General features: G+C 44.8%; 2 protein-coding genes across 2 annotated transcripts in view; both read right to left on the bottom strand.

Annotated features, from left to right (window-relative positions):
• lamb2 (laminin, beta 2 (laminin S)) overlaps positions 1-15,640 on the bottom strand; it is a 71,510-nt gene extending 55,870 nt beyond the window's left edge. The window contains exons 1-2 of the mRNA XM_080733515.1: positions 15,505-15,640; positions 15,174-15,241 (exon numbers count right to left, since the gene is read on the bottom strand). Coding sequence (XP_080589641.1) covers positions 15,174-15,204 — 31 coding nt within the window. The 5' untranslated portion in view covers positions 15,205-15,241; positions 15,505-15,640. The remainder of the gene's footprint in view (positions 1-15,173; positions 15,242-15,504) is intronic.
• A 3,764-nt stretch (positions 15,641-19,404) lies between these two features.
• The window catches only part of lamb2l (laminin, beta 2-like), a 91,557-nt gene continuing 85,348 nt past the window's right edge, over positions 19,405-25,613 (bottom strand). Inside the window, exons 28-35 of the mRNA XM_080733514.1 lie at positions 25,271-25,518; positions 24,313-24,528; positions 23,804-23,948; positions 23,323-23,530; positions 22,453-22,594; positions 21,151-21,327; positions 20,724-20,889; positions 19,405-20,268 (exon numbers count right to left, since the gene is read on the bottom strand). Of these exons, the coding sequence (XP_080589640.1) occupies positions 20,135-20,268; positions 20,724-20,889; positions 21,151-21,327; positions 22,453-22,594; positions 23,323-23,530; positions 23,804-23,948; positions 24,313-24,528; positions 25,271-25,518 (1,436 nt within the window). The 3' untranslated portion in view covers positions 19,405-20,134. The remainder of the gene's footprint in view (positions 20,269-20,723; positions 20,890-21,150; positions 21,328-22,452; positions 22,595-23,322; positions 23,531-23,803; positions 23,949-24,312; positions 24,529-25,270; positions 25,519-25,613) is intronic.

Consider the following 25,613-nt stretch of genomic DNA (forward strand, 5'->3'; position numbering starts at 1 on the left):
GACAGTGGTGGGCCTACAGCTGTAGATTGTGAGCTTCCTGGGAAAAGTGCAGAGGAGGTTTTCACATGGACACACACACACACACACACACACACACACACACACACACAAATCTGACATACACTCTAGAGGAAACCTGTGTTTGCCTGGCATCTAGACAAGTCTCACACTGGTGCCAGCCAACTATGTGACTGGCCATCTAAACAATGGTCAGACGTGTGCCATGCAAGGCACACACACTCACACGCACGGCACACATGCACACACACTCTCTCGCATGCACACACGCACACACACTCATGTGCACAGATGCACACGCAGCTCACAAACACGCTCACTCGCACACATAATATTATGTGCATGCATTAAATACATGGACTGGACATACACAAACAGAAACATTATAGAGCCTGGTCTAGCATAATAGTTTGCACTTTTCCTGTGATGGACACCATGGGCTGTGATAACACTGGCCTCAGACCAGTCCCTATCCTGAAAGCACTGGATAGGACAAAGAAAAAGAAGTGAAACGGGAAACAGTGAGAGGTAGAGAGAGGTAGAGAGAGATAGAGAGAGAGAGACAGACAGAGAAAGACCATAGTAGGACCATAGTAACACAACCTGTAGGGACACTGAGAAAACCCAGGCAGCTGCCATTTGATATCTGTTTTTGGACGATACTGGCACACACTCAAAGGTAGGGGTGTGTGTGTGTGTGTGTGTGTGTGTGTGTGTGTGTGTGTGTGTGTGTGTGTGTGTGTGTGTGTGTGTGTGAGTGTGTGAGAGATAGAGAGAGAGAAAAGGGGAAACAGAGGAGGGATACAGACGTCTGATGTACCATATAATCATTGGGTCGCTTGTCGTCTTTTATCTCTGTAACCGCGCGTGTGTGTGTGTGTGTGTGTGTGTGTGTGTGTGTGTGTGTGTGTGTGTGTGTGTGTGTGTGTGTGTATACACATTACAAAGTATGTGTGCACGCATGGGTGGATATGTGTGTACATGTACTGTAAGTCTATGTGTGTCTGTCTCTGTTGCCCTACTATTGTGTGTGCGCCTTGGATAAAGCCCCTATATAAATGCACCATTTACCATTTGTGTGTGTGTGTGTGTGTGTGTGTGTGTGTGTGTGTGTGTGTGTGTGTGTGTGTGTGTGTGTGTGTGTGCGTGCGTGACTGTGTGTGCGTGCCTGTTTGTGTGTGTGTGTGTGTGTGTGTGTGTGTGTGTGTGTGTGTGTGTGTGTGTGTGTGTCTCACACTTAGGTTCGGAAAATGACAGAGTTGACATCATTGTTGAGCACAAATCTCTTCGTTCTGTTTGTTGTACTGCAGAAAAAATGTCCTGATGAAGTGCTCTTGAGCAAGGCAATGAAACCACTAAAATGTTGCCCGACCAGTGCACGATTACACAGTTAATGCATTCATAACACTGAGCATTTTACTGTGCAGAATGCAATCTCTCACCAGGTTAGATTGAAGTCAGGGTCTGGCTTTTTTGGACTTGCTCCAATCACACCGTATGGCCACGAGCAATCTGTATGACAGCATGACGCGCTCACATTTAGGCATTTAGGTGCAGTGCAACCTGACAGAGAGCAGTGGCAGAAGAAGTATTCCTATTTCCACTTTAGTAAAAGTAACAATAACACTATAGAAAAATGCTCTGTTACAAGTCAACTTGGTTTGACTTGCGTAAAAGTACAAGAGAATTGGCTTCAAAATACCAAAATAGAAATGCTCACCTTCAAAATGTTATCTATACAAGCTTGCAACTTGTCCCGATGCGACGCATTGTGAGCTTGTGGATCAGCTATTTTCAAATAACTTAAGAATAAAATAGGTCTTAACAGGTACATTTGTTTTTTATTAATACTCAAGATCTGCAAAGTAACTAGCAGCTGAAGCTGTCAAATAATTATAGTGGAGTAAAAAGTACAATATTTGCTCCTGAGATGTAGTGGAATAGAAGTATATATTCAGCAAAAAAATGGAAATAAATGTGAGAAAGTAATGCTGGATGGAAAGCAGAAGCCCAGAGGGACGGAGAGGGAAAGGGAAAGAGAGAGAGAGAGGACGAAAGATGACTTGAGAAGAGAGCAAGGAAGTAGACTCAGGGATGCAGCGAGGGAGGCGTGAAGGGAGGGGCGGGTGGAGGATAGCAGCGAGACGTGAGTGGCATGAGGGGAGAGAGTAGAGAGAGAGGGATGGGGCGGTTGACTAGCCAGATGAAGGATTCTCTCTCTCTCCCTCTCCCTCTCAGTTTGATTCTCTCCTCTCTTTAGCCATAAATGGACAGGAATGGAGGAATGCAGGCTGACAGCTGAGAGAAGAGAAGGGGGAGGTGGTGGTATTGGTGGTGGTGGTTGCACGTGTGTGTGTGTGTGTGTGTGTGTGTGTGTGTGTGTGTGTGTGTGTGTGTGTGTGTGTGTGTGTGTGTGTGTGTGTGTCAGAGTACTGCACACAGCCCTGCTGTTCACCCACCCATTAGCTTGTAACAGCAGGCCTGACTGACTAGTATTGTAACATTGCGCCACAGAGCTATACAGTTAGCTTTGCCCGTTATACCGTACACACACCTGCCTGCAGAACAACAAAATATCACTAAGCTGTAGCTATAGTTCAGTACAGCACCCACAGATTGTATTTGATAACCATAACAGGAATAGGCAGCCAAGCACTGGGCCACAGGGACTGATGTAGCTCCTGCCATTGTTATAAATCTATTCAAAGCTACCTGCAAAAGACACATGATATTATTGTGTCCCGTGTTAAAGTGACAGTGAAATACGACTCCGGGCCCTCAGGTCGTCACAGCTCCCGATTTGTCTTTTAAGCTGTAACAGCAGGAACATTTGTAACTTAGAAAGTGTACAAATTTAACCACTGAATTACCACTGAGGATTTTATGGTGCACACTGCGTTCTGTGGGGAACTCCCCACAGTATGTACATACTGTACCTGCAGTTTTAAGCTGTGTTTATAGATATCTTTGATTATTCCCTCTCCTTGACTTGTTTTTCTCTCCCTGCCCCCTCCGCCCCCCACTCTTCATTTATTTTCTTCTTTCTGATGGTGTCTACACACGTATTTACACCTGTAAACCTATGATGTGACAGTAAAGTTGAATTCTGATTCTCACATACATGAGCAGTTACACTTTATTCTTGGCTTTTCCCTCTCATCTCAATAAAGAGAAAACATGCAAGTAAAACACGAGCAATTCCCGGAGGCTGTCTGGCTATGCTGACCCAGACCGGGCCAGAGAACAGAATTAGCCCTTCTCTTTCATCTGGCGAGCGAAAGAGGCGCTTTGTGCGATGTCTGTAATGAATCTCATTATCTGGTGAGCTCCCAAAATAATCTTGGCCCTGTCACCTCGTCCTCTGGGATGAGTCACCAACACAGACAATTTCCTTGGGACGAGACCGATCCCTCTCTCTCATTTCCACTCCATGAGAGTGCATCATCAACCTGAGACCTGCAGCGCAAAGTTGGAGGGAGCTGGAGCGTTTCGCTGTTTCTGCGTGTCATCTTTTCGACACCCAAACCTAACCCTTACCCTAACCCTAACCTCCGTGGGGTGAGTCGCGAAATGATGGTCGTTCGAAAGAGCGAGATTTCTCCGGACACAGCACCTCTACCAGCTCACAGTGCCATGCTGTGCATTGTGAGCTTGTACTGTTATATGAGCTATTTTAGCTTTATTTGAAAAGATTTTAAGATTACAAAAGAAAATAATGAAGCGTCAGTGTTCGTTTATACAGGACATGGGAGTCAAGTTGCCGCCCAGCTGTAGTCCAATCAAAGCGGTCACTCAGTAAGAAGGCTCTTTCAAATACGGCTCGCTTTCTCTGCCTATGCTTGGTTTCTGAAGCTTAGAACCATTCGCTGCTAGCTGCTGTGATACCGGTATGTGAATATGATATTAGCGTCACAATATTTACACCGCGGTATTTGGTTATACATATTGTAATATTTTAATTGATTACATCCCTGATCTATACATGAATCTATCTGTTGCATCATGTAGCCATGTCACTATCTGTGATATGTCAATGCAGGGTTGTGTTTGGAAGGGGACATGGGGGTTGGGCAACTTGGGTGGGGGTTGTTTGGCGTGTAGCGGTGTGACGTCGGCACGACACATTCCATTAAGACAAGACTCAGAGGCAAAGTTTGCTGTCATGCCTGTCATGGTAAACAGGGGCAGTTGCTAAGACAAACAAAAAAGGAACCATCAAAGGCCTCCACATACGGGGACGCACATTGGCACATGCACAGTATTATGCACCACCATGGCATACAAGAACGTTCGCCTTAAACACAATCGCCCCGGTTCAAATCTGGTGACCTCGGAACGGTTGCTACCAGCCAGGTATTCCTTATCTTAACCCCAGTAAAACTATGTCTTATCCTTACCTTATTCCTAACCATAACCTCAATAAAACAATTACAAGAACTGGGGACGAGCGGTCTGTGGAATAAATGAAAATAAAAAAACATTTGTTGAAGCTGCATAAAGTATCAAAAGTTCACTAATTATAAAAAATCACACCAGTGTGAACTGAGCGGTGGTTTACCCACCAACCCCCCCCCCCCCCCCCCTTCCCCCCTGTGTGTGTGTGTGTGTGTGTGTGTGTGTGCCTGGTCTGGCCTGGCCTGAAAACAGCGCCCCTCCCTTAACATGTGTGGTCAGAAAAGGTACTACACCACAGGCTTGAGGCTACATACGGACGCACCCACCCACATACACACATACGGACGCACCCACCCACATACACACCCACTCTACACACACGGCCACGTATAGGAGCGGCGTGACCACCGCTCAAAAAGCATGCTGAGATCAGACTGTCAAGGGCAGTGAAGTGAGCATACTGGAAAACAAACAAATGATGCACTGTATCCTGTGTGGTTCGATGTATTATGCATGTGTCCTGTGTTTTGATTTATTCTTTAATTACTTGAACCCCTGCATCCATATTCCTGGGGGAACATTAGCCAAGATCCCAAGAGGGTTAAAGTAGTTAACCTGAGCTGCACCAGCAAAGGCAATAAAGACTTGAATCTGAACTTTAAAAGTGCACAACACAGCGTTATGTTTAAGCTATAGCCTGCAGTGAGCTATTTTCGAACCCCGGGGGGAGAGAAGAGTCAACAGACTTTTATTTCTTCACTCCTTCCGTCTAATTAGTTTCCGTCCTTCATGTCTCTCTGTGCGTCCTCCCTTCTCCATGGGTTCGTCTTATGTGCCGTCCACTCCCACAACCACACATCCAGCTGCCTCACCTCCCTCCCTCCACTTCTCATTATTCGAGTTCTTGAAGCAAAAAGCATTGAGCTTGCAGATATATTCTCCCTCTCTTTCCATCTCTCTCCCTCTATCTCGCCCCCCCCCCCCCCCCCCCCCCCCCGTCTTTTCCTGCATGTTGTTCAGTGACATCTTATCTTGTTGTTCTGTTCGCCCCACCCTTGCATCCCGGGGTCCTCGTTTATCAAAGTGACCTTTTGACTATTGTTTATTGTTCCAGAATGAGAAAACAGCCTTGCAGTTCTAACTTTTGGTAAATGTCAATGTTGAAATTAATTAGATTTTTTTTTATTTTTGTAGATCACGGCTGAACTGAAGAAGATGTTAGCTTATGAGGCCAGAGAGGGAAAGGGAGACCTTTGCTAGTCCTGAAAACTCTTGTTTCACCCAGCTGCTCAGATGGTTATGATTAGTGCACAGGGGGAGCTGTTAGTGTCCTGCTCAGGGACACTTCGACACATGACCGGGGAACCAGTGACCTTCTGATTACCAAACGGCCTCTCTACCCCGCCAGCTACTGCTGCCCGACAGTATGCTGGAGATGGTGCTGACCGGCTGGTATATGAAACTCTAAACTCTGACGACACTAAGGCCTCTTCAAGAACACAGTCCAGACGTGGTAAAAAGAACAACAACATTTTATAAAAACGCTTCAAGTTGTTTGAATCTGTTAAACAGCACTTGACCTCAGGTTCCCCGACGCTAACACCAACTCGTGTGGAAAAGAAAAGCTAACTGGCAAATGAATACATAACCCAAGCTAGTGTTTTCTTTTGTATTTTGTTCCATAAATTACAAAGTGTTTTTGCCCAGGTTTGGCGAGGCCCCACAGCATTTCTGTTCAGTTGTTAATGTACCCGCTGGCCGGCCAGCGGGCCGTCGGGTTGGGCTGCAGTGACAGAAGCCAGACTCTGTCCATTACACACACAGCCTGTTACGTTAATGAGCCCCGGCGCTGGGACACAGCTGGTCCCGTCAAGAGGAGAGAAAACACATCCCCCTGTTTCAACTTGGAGACATCGGGGAGAGAGCTAGAGCAGGGCGAGGGAGACACGAGACCACCAGATGCACATCGTCAGCAACAGGTGGGGGCACGGCCGGAGAGACACACGCACATAATAGGACACATGTGTTCTTGAACTTTCACTACGTCAAAAAGCGTGCAAGATCCTGCAGCCGTCCTCAGTCCCCTGTAGTGTCAAATCAATGCTTAATTATACGGCCACGGCTCCCCCAACACACACACACACACGCACACGCACACGCACACACACACACACACACACACACACACACACACACGCACACACACAGTCAAGACTGACTCATCTATTCTGCATTACGTTATTGTCGGGTGGAAACCTTGTACATCCAAAACCTTCCCTTTTTTGTTATTTTAAAAACAATTTAAACTAGTGAAAATAGCACTGATGATGCACTCATGAGTATACAACGCCTCGTGATGCGAGGCATTGTGTGCTTGTAGATCTGCTATTTTCACTAGTTTTGTGACAGTCTTGTATTATGAAGCAGGGCTTTACTTTGAAAAAAAAAATAACGTACACATTTTAAAATTGGAGATACAAAGTTTCTGCCCGACAGTGACGATTAGTGAAGTGAGATTTTGAAAACAATTCCTCTTGGTGATTGTGGAGTACTGATGCAGCAGTAGTGCCAATCAAATCACCCAGTACAGCTAATAACAGAACACGCTTCCAACAACCAGTCCCTGAGGCGGTGCTGCCTCAAGCCCAATAAATCCAAAGACTAGAGGATTACATGTGTCCAACAGATGTTGGTGGGGACGGCCACTTGATGTAGTCAGCCTTTCAGCCAGTTCAGTGATTTTGCTTAGCTTGATGGTTTGATTGTTATGCTGTATTTGCAGCTTGTGTACTGTAGGTGACACAATGCAGGCATACAGTATAGCTCCTAGTCTCAACTATGGACACATGGGTCCAGTGTAATGTATATGAGCTAATCGTACCCTCCAACTAGGAAAATCTGTCTCTACTTAAGAGGGAGAACTAATCAAAAGTGCAGTACATATGGGACACCATTAGCTGATGCACTAATTTGTGTGTACAAGAACACACTGACTGTGCGTGCATGTGTGTGAGTGTGTGGCACATAATTTACTAAGTGTAGTTTCCTGGCACTGTGTAGAATTCATGCAATAGCCACATGAATAATGGTAATCACTGGTAATCATGCATGCATGTGCGTGTGAGTGTGCGTGTGTGCATGCATCCATTGTGTAGTCTACTGTAAAGTCCCCTGGCACTGCTTATCGTACAGACGATCAGTGAACTTAATGAATGTAATGGCGGTGTGTCTGCTTTTTGAATGTTGAAACTACGTTCCGGTAAACTCTGTATAGTATGGCTAACCTCTGGATGACCCATGGCATAGGTCACTTGTTGTGGGTAATTTAGGACACTGTAGGCACGCAGTGTGTGTGTTTTTGTGTGTGTGTGTGTGTGTGTGTGTGTGTGTGTGTGTGTGTGTGTGTGTGTGCAGCATCTGACAAACACAACGCATCTTATTTTCTACAGTACACAGAGTTAAAGCTGTATACTGTATATTTGCTTTCCAGGTATCTACTGTGATTCAGATGAATAGAGGAACAGTGAACTCATAAAAATCGAGGACAGGTTACCTTATATAGATTTAACACATACAAGTTTTAGCTGTTTTATGTTTGTTTAATTTGGAAATTATGGAGAGAAACACAGCCAAAAACACAGCACATTGCTGTCACTAAGACAAAATCCGACCGGGATCACAGCAGCGCTGGGCAATAAAGGGATAACCGTAATTGGGCTGCAAAATCGAAATGTGTAAAACAAAACATGTTGTAAGAGCTAACGACTAGTATTTAGTAAAGATTTTGTAGGGGTAGCTTCATTTAATAAAGTGCACCCCAGTGAAACTACCCGTCAGGTGAACTGAAGTGCCTGCAGGCAGTGCATGTGTATCAATGGAGATATGTGGCCAACATTCAGTGATAAGGACTGAACTGATAGAATACTGTAAATGATGGAAATTTCCTTTTTTTCCACAAAAAAAAAGGAAGGTGCTTTGTTTGTGGACTATATACTGCAGTCATAGTGCCAATTCAATTAAACACTGTTGCATTGTACTGGCCAGCTAATATCCAAAATATAATATCCCAACAATGTAAACCTCTGTGGGAATTCTGGTGTCAACATTAATTAAACACAGATGAGTTATAACCTGGCCTGTGTTTAAAGGGTGAAGAGGCTATTATACACGCGCCTGTGTGTGTGTGCGTGTGTGTGTGTGTGTGTGTGTGTGCGTGCGTGCGTGCGTGCGTGCGTGCGTGCGTGCGTGCGTTTTAAATTACTGGGTTTCAACTGGTGAAGCACGGAGGAGACTGGAGGAGGTCTGAGAACTAATTTGAAAACACAGCCTTTGGTAAGTCTTTTGTAAGTGAGAAACATCATGAGTGTTTAGCCAATAAGACTTTCATTAATTCCTTCTTTCCTCTCCTGTTCCAACTTCCTTCCTTCCTTTTCCTGTTCTTTCCTTCGTACCTCCCCCCCCCCCCACCCCTCTTTCTCTTCTTCTTACTTAACTCTGCTATCACACCATCAGCTCCATGTCCAATATTAGACCAGTGCAGGTGTGTACGGGTAGGTGTCTGAGAGTGCTTCTTAACCACCCGCCTCGCAAGACACAACCTGTCATTAGAGTCTGCTGTTGGGCTGTAGCAATAAAACACGCAGTGAGAAAATAAGCGACTACAGGGCGCGCATATACTGTAGTGGCGGACATGGAAGCCTTTCTCCTGCCAACGAGGTTTAAAGGGGGTATATATTGATGTTTTAACTTTTCAAGTCATGATGTCATGAACGAAAATGTTGCCTCGTTGTTTTTTCTTGTTGGCGACTTAAAGGAACAAATAATACCCATCTTTGTATAATCGGTCCTCCTCACTTAACACCTCACTAAATTATAAGATGGCACTATTTCCATACAGCTCTTCATGCTCTGAGTCTCAGAGGCAGGTCTGTGGACAGTTATGAAACCTGCCTAACAATGACATCATAGGTGGGGATTCCAAGCTAATGGAAACTACAGCATGTCTCTCCCTAAAAGGTTGGCATGCTGAATTAGAAGCCATTGTTCTTGCATCAATTAGAAACAAATGCTAAATTAAATCTTGTTTAAATTACCACCGGCACCGATGATGTCACCGATAGGCACATTTTCGATCCAATTTCCCATCCATCCGCACAACCACCTAATTCCTGAGGCACAGGGCGTGTAGACAGAAAGGACACCGTCCCGTTATCGAGGACCCATTATACTATAGAGATGATGCTGAAATAAGGCAAAATGTTCCTTTAAAGGGAGGTACGACTATTAAACAGATTTACTAGTGAATCGGCACAGTAAAATCTAAATGGACCGGACAGGTCCATTTGGACCTCTCTGAGTTACAAATGGATAAATTAACAAAGGTTTTATTGTGTACGTTCCAACACTCTGCATATTAGTGATCTATCAAGCATCAGCCATTTCCTGCCCAATCCTGCTCTAACATGTGTGTTTTATACTCTGTTTTTAAGTGCTCTTTTGGATACACACAACCTAGACTTCACCTTTATGAGAGAGAGAGAGAAAAAAAACATTCCGATACTATACAACTGAAAAAGCAGGCTATTGATAACGGCCATTGATAACCGGCATTTCATAACGGGCAAAACCACATTCACAGTGAAGCAGGCATGCCAAGATATACTGTAGGATTAGCTAGTATGTTGTCTCAGGGAAGCGCTAACAAAGGAACAACTTTGTTGTACTAATTGCCCCTAGCAGTGTTAATAAAGTTGTTTGAAGTTCAAAAGGGGGCACTGTGAGGAGGCAGAACATAATGTTTACACAGTAAAATCCTCAGCATGTAATTCATACATTTGTAACGCTGACAGTGTACAAATGTAAACAAATCAATTTGTTTACGTTTTCGTACACTCTGACGGTTAAATTAACACAGAGGATCAAACTGTGCATTTTCTAAATATCTGAAGTTATGCAGAGGCTGAAATTAATTCAGTAACCAATATGAGCTTGTTCTCCCTCATAGAATACCCTGGCAAGACAGTGTTAAAGGATCACAGCGGAATACAGATTTTACTGTGTTTTATCCTTTTGACAGATTTGTACAATATGCTTTTGGTCAATAAATCATAAATCAAATGGCTGTGCATCAGCTGCTTCAGTTGAAGGATACCTCCCATTACCACATCCACTACTTTTAATGAGACTCAATTTCCTATTCCTCTCCGCCACCGCCCACCAATTGCTCCCCCTTTCCTTTTTCTCTTATAAATCCCTTTACCCCTAACCCATCCTCCTCCTCCTCCTCCTCCTCCTGCACTCCTCTTTTCATTTACAAAAGGCCCTGCCGAGTGCAGACGGGACGGAAACCCTAACTCACCGTTCTTTTCACATAAACAGACCTGTTCTCTTTCTCTTCCCTTCCCCCTGTCTTTCTTCCAATTTTCTGTCTGTTCTACTGGCTTCTCCTCTCTCTCTCTCCTTTATCTGTTCATCTCTCTCTCTCTCTCTCATCTCTCTCTCTCTCTCTCTCTCTCTCTCTCTCTCTCTCTCTCTCTCTCTCTCTAGTAGACTAGCAGTAGTGGCAGAGAGGCTTTACACTGCCCATTGTTCTACAATCCACAGAGTTCCGGAGGCTGATGCTCTCAAAGGCTGGGGAACACGCTCGCTCACTCCCACCGCCTAATACCAGCCCGTGCCTGTCCCTCACCTGCACCCACCCACCCATCCACACACCCACACACACAGTACACACACACACACACACACACACACGCACGCACATCTGAGGAGGAAGTTGGTACCGCAAAACCCACGTTCCCAGTTCCCACTACAGAAGCCGGGAAGAAAGGTGACTGCTGGCGGATGTAGCTGGGCTGGGACTGGGAGGCTATAGCTTGTGTCCTCTTTCATGTGAATTCTATAGCACTATTACAACCACAACAAAGCTTTACAACCCAAGATTTAGGAACAAAATCCCCTGTAGTTTATACATCCTCCTGAACAGCGCTCGATCGGTTCTTCTCATCCTTACATTACGTTAAATGGACACCCGGGATTGTACAGTGTAGTCATGGCAATGCTTTAGATGTTTTACCTGCCTGTACATGCTGTGAGGGAATATGTTTACAATGATGTACATTTGCAAAATAGAAACAACCCTGACAAAAGACGCAATAAACCTTTTGCGCCACATATACAGTAGCAGTTCCCCTTTTTTACTGAAAGGTGATGTGATGGAGATGTGACACATGCAAAAACATGTGCACGTACCGTACAAACATATGCATGCCTACAAACACCTGCATAAGTGTATATGTTACAGTATGTTCAAGAAACCAGTAAAAGTTGTCAAGGAGCACTCGTTTTGACGTTCACCACACACTAATCACCACCAGATGGCGACGTCAGCCACTGGATAAGAGAGTTACGTCACGCTTTGAACTCGCCGCAGACCGGAAGTGTTTACTCTTTATTTACTAGCCTAGCCTAGCCTAGCCTAGCCTAGCCATTAGCTCCATTGTAGTCACTTGGACAGGGCGTTTAACGTGCGCTTGCCCAGGCCTTACGGCCTGGGCATAAATATAACGATTGCATTCACCACGGCTTCGTAACTCGCGCGGCGCTCCGCCGGCCGCGCGGCCCTGGCCCGCTCTTCGCGGCCACTCGCGCCTGCGGCGCTCGGGGGCGAAGAGCAGGACCAAGGTCCGCTGGCCTTCGCGCCGCTTGGGGCTTCGTGGACCCAGGGGGGCCTCGTAACTCGTTTGGGCTTCGTGGATACAGGGGGGCTTCGGTAGCCGCTCGCAGTGTCGTGGACAATAGAGCGGCGCACCGCCTGGAATACGTTGTTGTGGCGACCGCTTGCTCCGCCCCGTGCCGCACCACGAGTGATCCGCGTCTCGAATGTGCTGTTTCTCTAATATACTATGACATATACACCGTTACCAAGACCCGCACAAACAAACATTATAGAAGGATGCAAGAAGACAGATGTGCAAAAGCGCATCCCACAGAGGGACAAATGAGACAATTGCCACACGCACTCAGTCGCACACACACACACACACACACACACACACACACACACACACACACACACACACACACACACACACACACACACACACCGTCCAACTATCTATACACACAAACAGTCCAATAACCTATCTATAGTTCCTAAAGGTCGTGCTCCACCCGCCCCCTCCCCTGCAGAGCAAGAATAGAAAGTGAAAGTGAAAAGAAAGAAGGAACAGAGGGACATGCTGGAGGTCTTTGTCCCTTTGAAAAGCCCAAGTCCCTTTGCTCTGTCACTCTCTCTCCCTCTCTCACACGCATGCCCGCACGCACACACACACACACACACACACACACACACACACACACACACACACACACACACACACACACACACACACACACACACACACACACACACACAAACAAACACACACACACCAATTACCCTGTCTCTGACCTGGGGGTATGGATACGACCCTTGGCCTTGCAGGTTGTCCTCGGAGTTGTCAGGAGTCTGAATAGACAGCTCACACTCACACACACACAAACACACACACACACATGCACACACACGCATGTGCACACGCATGCATGCTTTTACAGAAATCTTACAAAAAGGCGCATCTCATTAAACAAGACAGGGTCTAATAACAGAGTGGCCTCCCTGTGGATCACAGACTTCATGTGGTCAGTCTATGACGACAGTCATCTCCATGTGTATTTGGTGCAGGGTTTCAGTGCAATCCAACCCCCTTTACAGTAACTTCCATTATAAAATGAAAGTTAAATATTTAAAACAAAAAATCCAAAATATAAATATATACCACAACGTACACTGGCAGTATGCAAAATGCTGATCAGTCCAGAGGTTTGTGAGATCATCCCTGGACAGACAGTCAGACAGACAGACAGACAGACAGACAGACAGACAGACAGACAGACAGACAGGTCCATTTCAAGACGACTTGCCACACTCACAGAGCCCAGGTGCAAAAAAAATGTTTAATATAATCCAATCTGCATCTAAACTCGGATCAAAATCCCATTAAACCATGTTAACAGCAATGAGTAGGAATGCCCATTAAATATTAACCTGCCAATGACCTATCCTTAGTTATTACCCATAGTAAAGAGATGCAGCTGTGAAGAATGACAGTGTCTGAGAGAGAGAGAGAGAGAGAGAGAGAGAGAGAGAGAGAGAGAGACAGAGAGAGAGAGAGAGAGAGAGAGAGAGAGAGAGAGAGAGAGAGAGGACACCCAGGGTGGTAAGGGTATAGGACCTAATAGACTTCATCTGGAGCAATAACACTATTGTCTCCCAGCCTCAGGGGAGTGATGCAGTGTGCCCATTGTCTTATTCAGGGCCATTATGTTTATCCAGCATTAGTTCAGCGACAGCATGAGGTGAGGAGGCTTCAGGACTGGTGGAGATGCTAGGTTTGGATCCTGACAGAAAAAATGACCTCTGTCTCTGCCTGACTTTGTTTTGTTTCTATAACCCACAAACCACACACACACACACACACACACACACACACACACACACACACACACACACACACACACACACACACACCAAGAAGGGTCTTCCGCAGTGCTGTAGGTCGGAGTGGGTGTCTCTATTTGCGGATTCAGCTGCGCTGTTTTAAGACGCCCGTAAACAGAGCGACACCACCCACACAGAGAAAGAGAGAGAAGAGAGAAAGAGAGAGAGAGGGGGGGGGGGGGGGGGAATATATATCTTAACTGTAGCATGACCTGAGAGACCCAAGCCGGATGGGAACCGAGGGCCCTAAAAAAGAAACAGCAGCTATCTTATCTCTGGAAAGAAAGAGAGAGAGATGTGAGGGCAACACTCCCATCGCCCTCACATCCATCAAGTCTGCTACTGTCTGAAGGAGAATGTCTTCTCTGGCTATCTGTGTGGCTTTAGCTATATACTACAATGTACTACATTATTACAATATTGTTAAGTTAACAATTGTGACAAAATGACATTATGTACTGTAGGCTAATATTGTAACAATAATAATGTCACTTTACCATTTTAATGCATGGGCCTACTATGTTCTTACTAATGCTTATTGTGAATAAAACCAGGAAACCCTGCGTGATATTAAAACTCTGTATAAATAGACAGAAATACCTTCAACACCCATGATTCATAAAACAACTTGGCTTTAATCCTATCATTGTAACTGTCATGTTTTGGGTTACAGAACTCCTATAGACGTCCCAGTGGTGTGATGGCAGCCTTTCTGTCTCAGCCATTAATTTAACACATTGGTTCTCAAAGTGAACTCCTTGAGGGAGTTCCAGGGGGTCCCCAGCTAAATGAAAGTTAAGAACCAAACCATTATTATGGGTCTGTTCTCAGAGAGTGTAAAATGGAACCAAATAGACCCTCAGAGTTAAATTAACATAGATTTTACAATATAAATTGGGGTCTCAGAGATAGAAATAGGCAACGATTAAATGGGGGTTCATAGCCTAATGCATGTCAAACTGGGGGTCCTTGAATTTAAATGGTTGGGAATCAGTGCTATCTTTTCAAATGGGGGTCCACGGGCAGCGGGCTAGTAAGTGTCAATGTGGGAGTCCTTGACATGAAAACGTTTGAGAACCAGAACCACTGACTTTCCACAATGACGTGAAGACAGCCTTTCTGTCTCAGCCATTAATTTAACAGGTTCTGAGAGGAGGATGAGGATTAATTAACGCAACAGAACAGAACATGACTTCAAAGCGCTCTTTTAGTTACTCACCACAGACAAGTATCAGCAGTGACGCGTGCATGGCTGAACGTACATCAGTCCGTCGATTCGTAGTCACCCTATATGAAATGCAATGTCATGTCATTATAAATATAAGCCATTTATTTTACCGGTAGACAATGTCCGATTACTAGCAACACAACTGACATATGGCATGCATTATCCAACCCGCAGTTTATTTATTAGTGTCACAGCGAAAGAGAGAAGTGCGCACATTCATGTTTTAAGTTTCTTGCGATAAATAAGAAACAAGTAGCCTGCGTGATTCAACAGGTAGCGCTAAACTAAGGTTATATGAAGTTTATATTCAAAAGACGCTCACCGTTTTGTGGTATTTTGATAGTTTTGGTGTTTAGTCTGTGTGCGCCCTGGTCCACTTGGTGCGGAGTTGCCAGTGCAGTGAAGAATATCTGTGTATTATTTGAAGTGTAGCGACCGCTGCTCTCTACAGCTCCTACCGTGCTGCCATCCCTGCTGTGGAAACTCTGCCATGGACTTCACAGTGGAATGGATTGGAACCTCGAGCCTGGTTTAAACCTCAGTTCACCGTACGACGGTGTATCATACCGAAAATAGACCAACTAACTATCATGTGAGATTTCGCTGCTTATTGCCTGCTCTCTGTATAAGTGAGTTTAGTAGTGACAAATAATAAACTCATGTGTTTTGGTCTGCTCTTTTCGATAGTGTCATATGAAGCACAGTGATAGGCCTACGTTGGATAATGCACCTGCACTGCTGCACAATATAAATGATTGTGGATAAAAGAATAAAGGACATGTTTGGACGGGCCACAATATTTAGGACTACATAAAATGAAACATGTTGTGGAAAAATAAATGAAAAAAGGAACAATGGTGCACGTTATCGTGTACAATTAAGGAGGATGAAGAAAAACATTTTATATTTTATATTTACAGTTTCAATTTGATAGTTTGATAGGTATCAGTGATTGATTAATTGAATAGGTTATTAGCAGTTCGCATAGGAAAAGCACAAGTAGCCTACAGTTCAGATAGGCCTACAAGGTCTAGGTCAAGGTCAAGGCTAGGATTTAAACTCAAGAAAGCATTAGGCCCATGGCTTGTTTACATTGGGGTCCTTTTGTAGGCCTACTCAATTAAGATTCAACTCATTCAATAACCTCGGTAGTGTAGTGCTACTTTTAATTCCACTGCAGGTTTTTGGAAGAACCCCTTCTGTCTGTCGGGAGAGCGTGTGCGCGCAATCGGAGCAGGAATGCGCACTCCCGCGGTGGACGGGATTAGGTTCCCTTTGATTGCATCAATGAACAGCCCGTGGACGCGCACAGATCCTCTGTCTATCCTCCCAGACTCCAAACATCAACCACTGTCTAACAGGTGGTTGGAACGATTCCCATAATGATTTATAGACTCATAAACAAGACTGGACTTGTGAGCATTGTCATATAGGCCCACAATATGTCCAACAGATGGAGGGGACATGATGTAATACATCATGTTTCAATTCACAGACAGGTGCATGTCATCTGCTCCAACTAGAGGATGACATTTGACAGGAATTCCCGTGGGTCCCGTGGGATTCCCGCAGGACAGGAGTCAAATTTGTATTAATGCCAGGATCGGGACGGGACAGGAATGAAAATCAACAGGAGTGGGCAGGAGCGGGAATCATCCCAGACCAGTTCATCAAATCACAGAACTAAATTGCACAGGAAAGTGAGGTCTTTGAACTGCGAACATTATAAAATTATACATTATATAATAATAAACATGATATCAAATATAATAGGGATCAAAATCGAAAAACATCTGCGCGATTATATATAAAAAAAAAATCACACCCGTGTGAACTGAGCGGTGGTCGTGGAGGCTGTGCAACAGCACTACTGGGTGGGTGCAGCGGGGGTTGCAGTACTTATGGGTCAAATACGCGACCGGAAATCATGAAATGGAAAACATTAAATTAACTTCTGAAAAGGCTTCTAAGCCTACCTACTAGTAAAACTAGTGGAACCGCGATCTTGCCACACGTAAATAATTGTGGTTGTAAACAATAACACAGACAATATAAATCCTTAGTCTAGTAGTGGGAAGAAGAGGTTAAATCATCATGGCCCCAAATAACTTTTAAATATCTTGCAATTGACGACGAGTCTCTTACGAAAGGGTTAGGGTTAGAGTGCCTCTCAATACATACAGCGCCCCTCCCTTAACATGTGTGGTCAGAAAAGGTACTGCAGGCTTGAGGCTACATACAGACACGGACGGCCGGACGGCCGGACGGACGCATACCCACACACACGGCCACGTATAGGAGACGGTGTGACCACCGCTCAAAAATCGGGAGCGGGATGTGAATGGGAGTGATTTTGACCAGGAGCGGGATGGGACCAGGAGTCATTGTACAGGAGTGAGACAGGACGGGATTTCTTTTTTTTACTCTGGCCAGGATTGGGATGGGACAGGATTTTTTCTGCGGGAGTGGGACGGGACAGGAGTGAAAATCCACTCCTGTGTCATCCTCTAGCTCCAACCCTACCTGTTATTCTGATCACTTTGTGCTGTACTGCAGGGACATGCTGGGCCCCTGATTCAGCCCGGGAAAAAAAGAGTTGGAGAGGCCCTCATTGCGCGCTATAGAGAGAGATCTCTCTCTATAGCGCTGCTGCTACTCAAAGATTTGCCATTTCAGATCATGACAAGTGACAAGCCAGCGGGCCAATTACTGTACATGAGTTATATTTCGTCGTTGTCGGGTGGAAACCTTGTATGTCCAAAACCGTTTGTTTTGTATTTATAATATTAAAAATGATTTAAACTAGTGAAAACAGCCGATCTACAAGCACACAACGCCTCGCACCGCGAGGCGTTGTGTGCTTGTAGATCTGCTGTTTTCACTACTTTTTGCAACGGCCTTGTATGATGAAGCAGGGCTTTGCTTTGCAAAAAAATGTATACATTTGAAACTTGGAGATACGAGGTTTCTGCCCGACAGTGACGATTTACTTTGTTGGCTGCCCAGCCCCCAAAATGGAACGAAGGCTGACATTTTATTTTAATTTTTTTCCTAATGGCCGGCCTGGAGGACCGGCGGGGAATGAACCGGCCATTTGGGAGTTGTCCCGCTTTTCCCAATGGCCAGCACGTCCCTGCTGTACTGTAGTTGTTTGGAAGCCGCCTGTGTTCTCCTGAGAGTTGTAGGCCTAATTCTTTGTTATATATTACACATTCCCCTAGCTTGTAGAGGACAGCGTCTCTTTGTTTGGCGTTGAGTAGTCAGTGCCAGGGCGGAACAGATAATGGCATAGCATATTTTTTTTCTCACTATGCTGTCATGTATTGCTACCAAAGATTATCAGACTTCCCACACCCACACTTTATGATATGAAAAATAAGGCCATCACACGCTTAGCACATACAATAACAAATGACACTGATCATCCCGTGGCGTATCCCGTAGTTTTAGCAGGAGTTTTGTCCCCTCAGCCATTGTGGCATGAAACAAACTGCCCCGTCCATAGAATGGTTTTCTGTGTATAGTGTGGACCTCAGTATTGTCTTGTTGTGTTGTGTGATATGTTTTGTGCTATATGGTTATTATATGTTGTTCTTTTTGTTGTTGCTTTTGAACAGACTGTGAAGACAAATAGTCAGCATCATCTTATACAGTTAAGAGTGATTGAGATGAGAGGGAAATTATCCAAGAACTAAACAAGCATGTCTAGTGGTCAAAAATGGAGAAATGTCAGGAATGCCAAGGAATGGCTTCTTCTCACTGTTGTCTGAAATACAGATAAATGTCACAATTTGAGAAAGAACACAGGGAAGGTACAGTGAGGCCAACATGCTGCCACTGCCAGCTATGCAGCTCAATATAAAATCCTTCCACACAGACAGCACACACATTTTGGATATTGGAGTCCTGAATACAGCACTAGATGAAGCGTGGGTGAAAAGGAGACAGTGACAGAAAAACAGACAAAGAAGGCTGAAAGAAAAAGGTAGGTATAGGTACAGTGCTGGTACAGTGTCTCCTCCACCATTCTGACTCAAAGGCACCCCCATGTGGCGAGAAAGTATAACAATCCAGTCACACCCAGTAATAATAAAAACACAAATGAACATGTTTAAAATGAAATGGAACTCAAAATGCAGAAACATTATATAAAATGTAGGACATTTATTTGTTTTCAATATCTATCAATTACATTTAGGAATGGGATTTAATTACAAGAATAGAAGTACACATTTGTATTTACTTAATAACCATATTTTGTAACAAAAATAAACAGTGATCTGTCTGGTCATTCTTCCTGTCATATCATTGTCAATATATATTCTCATTAGGAATGTTGCATTGTGGCATTTTAAGTACTGGGGTAGAGAACAGTAACAAAAAAGAGAAAATAAATCAAAGAGCTTTTGGTCAAAATGTCAAATTCCTCACAGTATAATGTCATATATTTCCTCTAATTATCTTAGAAACTCAATTATGGACATATACAATAATAATAAATTCTGTTTTTATAGCTTAAAGATATAGACACCTTGTGGTGTGGATATCCTTGGGTCAACAGTAATACAGTACATGAACAGAGTATAAGGCATCTCTGTGGTGGTTGGCAGCATATTGGTAAAACGTAAAGTCTGTCAAAATAAAAGAAACTAAAAAGAAGGGAAAAAAAAGAGACATGAGTGAATAAGTGGAGGTTCCAGTGATTTGTGTTTCTTTTTTTCATGGGAGTTGTCGTTTTTCTTAGCCAGTCACAGCATCAGTAGTATTTGACATGGAATGAAGGACTACAGCAGCAAACGGTAAATACTGAGCCCCGGTTTCCGGGGCCGTCGTCGCTAAAGGCACATTCATTATACTTCATCGTACGACCATATCGTACGACCTCAATGAGGTACAAAGCTACATTTCATTGTTGTCGTACGACATGCTTGTACAACAAAGTATAAATAACCTTAACAGTTGCTGTACTTGTGCACCTGCTCACGGATCTCATTCTGTACCATTGTGGCGTTTCTCTCCAGCTCGGCCAGCTCGTCTCGCTGCTTCTGCATTCGCTGCTCGTTGTTCTTGAACTTTCTCTCCAGCTCTGGAAGCACAGAAACCAACAGAAGCACCAACCTTAGGGCATGAAATCCAAGTTTAAAATAGATTAAATCCCTTCAAACTGTAACGATTCTTACGAATGAAGACAACACGACATGAATAGAGGAATTATCCTTGTGTGTTTGAGAAAATAAAAGTTTAAGAAAGAGGATGAAGGAAAAATAAAGAAATACAGTGGTAAGTGAACCATACTGCAAGAGGATTACGTTGAATACAGAAAAAAATAATATCCTGTATACAAAATGTATAGACTGGCATGGACATTCACAATGAAGTCAATAGAGAACACCAGGGAAACACCACTTTCACGTAATATTGACGAGGCAACAATCTGAATTAGTAGTAAAGACGTCAGTATTGCGCATTCTAGTCAGTTACTTCAGTAACTTGTGACAAGTTATTGTGGAATGCCCCAGCATTGAGTAGTGCAGCACTCACTCTTGAGTTGGTCTATGCCCTTGTTGGCCTTGTTCAGGAGATCTTCTGCATCTTTCTTGAGGTCCATGGCCTTCTGGTTGACACTGCCCAGGCCTCCTGACTCTCCACCTAGAGAGTCCACTTTCTTCTGCAGCTCAAGATAGCGGCCCTCCGTCTCGTTCAGACGCTGGTGGGAGAGGACACAGCCAATGTAGGAGATCAATGAGCATAACGTCCAACAATGGACATTTACAATAATGATAAACAAATATAAATATATAGAGTACTCACTCATACACAAACACATCCTCTCTCTCTCTCTCTCTCTCTCTCTCTCTCTCTCTCTCTCTCTCTCTCTCTCTCTCTCTCTCTCTCACAATCACACATAAAACCACACTCACACACGGTCCTAACATCTTCACCATACATCCCTTGCACACTCACTCACATGCTTCAACGTGGAGGCTAGATGCGTGGCGTTGTTCGCCAGTGCCTTGGCCTCCCTCGCCATTTCTCTGTTCTGTTCAGTCTTGTTGCGGAGCGCCTCCACCCCCATGGAAAGGTTGGCCAGACGCATCATGGTGTCCATCTGCTTGTCCTCCAGCTGTTGCAGCCCCTCCTCCACCTAAGGTCAGTTCAAAATCATACCAGTTCTCAAACATGTTCATGTCAAGGGCCCCCAAAATTGACTGACTCCCATCTGAAAAGATTTTGTGCCAGGGAGCAACAATAACTGCACATTTGTCAACAGTTTTCAAAAATACAAATACAATAATTAAGGGCTTGCTGTGGACCCCCTGGAATCCCCATGGTAATATGTAAGAATAGAGACGACTTCGACAGTGGATATGATTATCCACTGACACACACACACACACACACACACACACACACACACACACACACACACACACACACACACACACACACACACACACACACACACACACACACACACACACACACACACACACAATCAACGGCGTGGTGATGGACTGGAGAAGTGTAGAGTACCTGCAGCAAAGTGGCGTGGTGTGCTGCTTTAGACTGAATGTATTGTATCAGTGTGTGTGCTGCAGGTGGATTAAATCACGGCCAATACAATTATAGCTTTTCATTACGCTGCGCTTAGTGCAACGGCATACTGGTTATGTTCACAGGGTCATCGAAGGAAAGCCTTGGAAATAAAATGTCTCCCAAGGGGCAAACTGATGTCCTTGAGTGGGAGGTGCAGTGTGTAGTCAAGCCACAAATCTACAGCACCTAAAACAGACTGCCAAGGGCAGGTGATTTAAAATGATCTTGGGAGGAAATACAGTAACAAATGCAGTTAATATGTCTGCCAGTGGTCCTACAGTCCTATACACTGTAAGCCCAATTCCTATTACCAAATAAACTATACAGACACAAAATAACAATTGCTCCATGCCCCTCTAAGAGGCATGAACTCCTTGACCCCAACATTGCAGTGATCTGCTGATTTGCAAATGACAAACCCCCTACCGTATATCCTAACACACAACGGCGCACAGCAAGTCCCCAAATATCCACTTCACCTCTGGAAATTGTCAATTCACCTTACGCCAAACCACACGCACGCGCACACACACACACACACACACACACACACACACACACACACACACACACACACACACACACACACACACACACACACACACACACACACACACACACACACACATACAGAAAGAGGCGGTCCACAGAAATGCTTCAAAGCATGTTGTACCATGGCTGTTGCGTTGCGTGTGCTGTTGAGATTGTCCAGTGCATTCTCCAGGGCTTTCTTCGCCTGTTCTATGGCCTTCTCAGACACATCCAACGCCTGCTTGGTGGAGTTGGCCTTGTCCTTCACCCCCTCTGCTCTCCTCCTACACACAGATAGTCTGTTAGAGGTCTGCTTTACTGAAAAGGGAAGCGATACTTCAAAGGAATGGGATGGTGAGAGCCCTCTATAACAACACAAGGCATAATGGGTGAAAGAAATTATATCTTGTTCCCTCCTTTACTATTTGTTTTCTACAATTCGTCCCTCCCACTCACAGGATGCCAATATAACATTTGTTACTTTAATTGGCAGTTTGCGTTTGTGCATTTCTGATACGAGGCAGAGTTTTTCTCTTTTTTATATTTTAATGTCCATCCTTTCCTTCCTATTCTGTTTATCTTTCCACTGTGCTTTCCATTTTGGAATCTAATGTAGTTCCTACTTGTCTTGTACCAAATTTCACGTAACCAGAATTGCATGTCATAAGTTCACAGAGGACTGGTTATACTGTAATTCAAAACAACAAACTGACACTGCGGAAAATGTAAGATGGAGCCAGGCGCTACCCAAAGAAGAGAAAGAGAACATTAACCAGTGGTGTCAATTGAATTGATGACTCAGGATTTCCAAGGTCTCATTATCCCATTTTATTTTCCTCTAGACCATTGTGAGCTGGCACGGTCTCGATACGCAATGAACTCATACCAAACAGTTATATTGACTTCAATTTCAATGAGCTCCGACATATTCCATTTTACATCCATCATCAAGCCTCCTCTCCATTTCTCTCACGGCCACCTCCCTCCCTTCCTCTTCCTCCCTCCCACTCACTTGGTATCTTTGGCCCTGTCAAGCAGGTCCTTGGCCTTGTTGAGCTGCTGTGAGGTGTAGTTGTAGACGCCCTCAATGTCGCTGAGGTTGGCCATGTTGTCCTTTATCTGCTGGACCACCTTGTCCATGCTGGTCCTGTTGACTGGGAGAGTGATGGACAGTACCTGCAGGGCCACCTTCTCTATGCTCTCTGGGTCCGCTCCCTCCTCTGGACAGGAAGGAAGAGAAGAAGAGAAGACAGATCAACAGTGGTGTCATTAATATTGCCTGTACAAGATCATACTGTGTACCTAGTGTACTTCCTGCTATTTCAATTTACGAAAAGTAACCCCAATGAACAAGAAACTGTTCAAAAGTATGTGTCATGTGGATCTGTGATTGACACTCTAATACTGAATGGCTGTGGCATATTTAATCAGGATTCTTTCAATCAATTCTTTCAATTCTTTCATCAGAAGATGATGAATAACCATCTGGCTACCGGTGAGGAAGTCTCTGATCTTCTGAATGAAGTCCTTCAGCTTCTTGTTGGAGTCCTCAAACTGGTTCTTCTTCCTCCGGGCTTTGTCCAGGGTGTCCCTGGCCTGGTTCTTCACATCCTGGGTCAGGGAAGCTACGTCCTGCAGCTGGAGACATGACACCAAGAGAGATGAGACATTTAGAGACCAGTAGAGATGACAACGCTTAAAAGTGTTATCATCCATGCATGGCAAAAATGAAAATAAAATTGGAAAGGAATAAAATTGGACAGGAATATTTTTTGTGAACCAAATAAGCATATAGAAAGAATATGAGGTACTGACACTACTACCATTACAAATGTACATAAACGTGGAATAGATAGGGATAAAAACCCATCCAAATCATGGCTCCTGTTTCGATCCAAAACATTTCTACTACAGGGTGTTCACCGGATATGACAAACGTTTTGTTGCACTTCGACACCGACTTTCCCAGCATCAGCAGTGCACACACATCCTGTACACACACCTTCTTGGCCATGCGCTGCAACTCTTCGCTAGCAGCAGTCAGGTTGTCGGTGACGTCCCTGGCTCGTTTCAAGGCGGTCAGAGAAGCGCTAACCGTGCCGTTGCACCCCTCCCCGCCGCAGTGGCGCTGACCCTGGCTGTCACGGCATCCCGCACCACCACAGAGGCTGTCTGGGCAACTGCCGTTGGCGCTGGCATTGCTATGACCACCGCACACCTGGGAGGGGAGGAGGACGGATGGTTAGCCATGGACCCCACCAATTCTTTTTGAGCGGTGGTCTCGCCGCTCCTATACGTGGCCGTGTGTGTAGACGTACGTGTATGTATGTGGGTGGGTGGGTGCGTCCGTATGTAGCCTACAGTACCTTTTATGACCACACATGTTAAGGGAGGGGCGCTGTTTTCAGGCCAGGCCAGGCCAGGCACACACACACACGCACACACTCGCACACACACACACACACACACACACAGGGGGGAAGGGGGGAGGGGGGGGGGGGTTGGTGGGTAAACCACCGCTCAGTTCACACGGGTGTGATTTTTTATTGTATTAGGACAAAAATAGATTGATGATCTTGGAAATATATAAATTAAATATAAATTAATGTATAGATTTATTTATATATTCAAACTAGGATAGTTTTTATTTGACCGTGACGATTCACTGTTAGCTTTGTTAACTATAGAGCAGGAAGCTCGGCGCGTTTCTTTTGAGCTGGACACAAATGTCGCACAAGCTCTGCACAAACGGCATGCTGAGGTGTCTGATTGGCCTATCAGGAAAGCCTTAGAATCTGTGCCTCCTTCTCAGACCCAATTCTTTGGTTCTCGGAAACCGTAGGTCCTCCCAAATCAGAGTTGTGCCCCGGACAGACTGACACACAGAGATTTGGTGACTGCATGCTGTACTTGCTCACATACAGTACATCCATATGCACACATAGATATGGAGCCCCTACCTTGTGACTCAGGTGATGGACCTTCTTATTCACATCGTGTGCTTTGTGTTTCAGCTCATCCATTGATTTGTTGTGGGCGGCCACCATGCGGAGGAACTGGTCTTTCTTGCTGTTCAGCAGGCCTTCGGTGCTCCTGCGGGTTGCCTTAGACTGCCCCACTGGGCTGGACGGGCCAGACACCGAGGCGTTGCACCTCTGCTCAGCCTCCATGGACTCCCGGAAGTACTTCTTGACATTCTCAAACTTATCTGAAAAGGAAGGAAGGAAGGAAGGAAGGAAGGAGAGAGAGAGAGAGAGAGAGAGAGAGAGAGAGAGAGAGAGAGAGAGAGAGAGAGAGAGAGAG

The sequence above is a fragment of the Nannobrachium achirus genome (genome assembly GCF_963921795.1).
Source record: "Nannobrachium achirus genome assembly, chromosome: 9".
Classification (NCBI taxonomy): Eukaryota; Metazoa; Chordata; class Actinopteri; order Myctophiformes; family Myctophidae; genus Nannobrachium; species Nannobrachium achirus.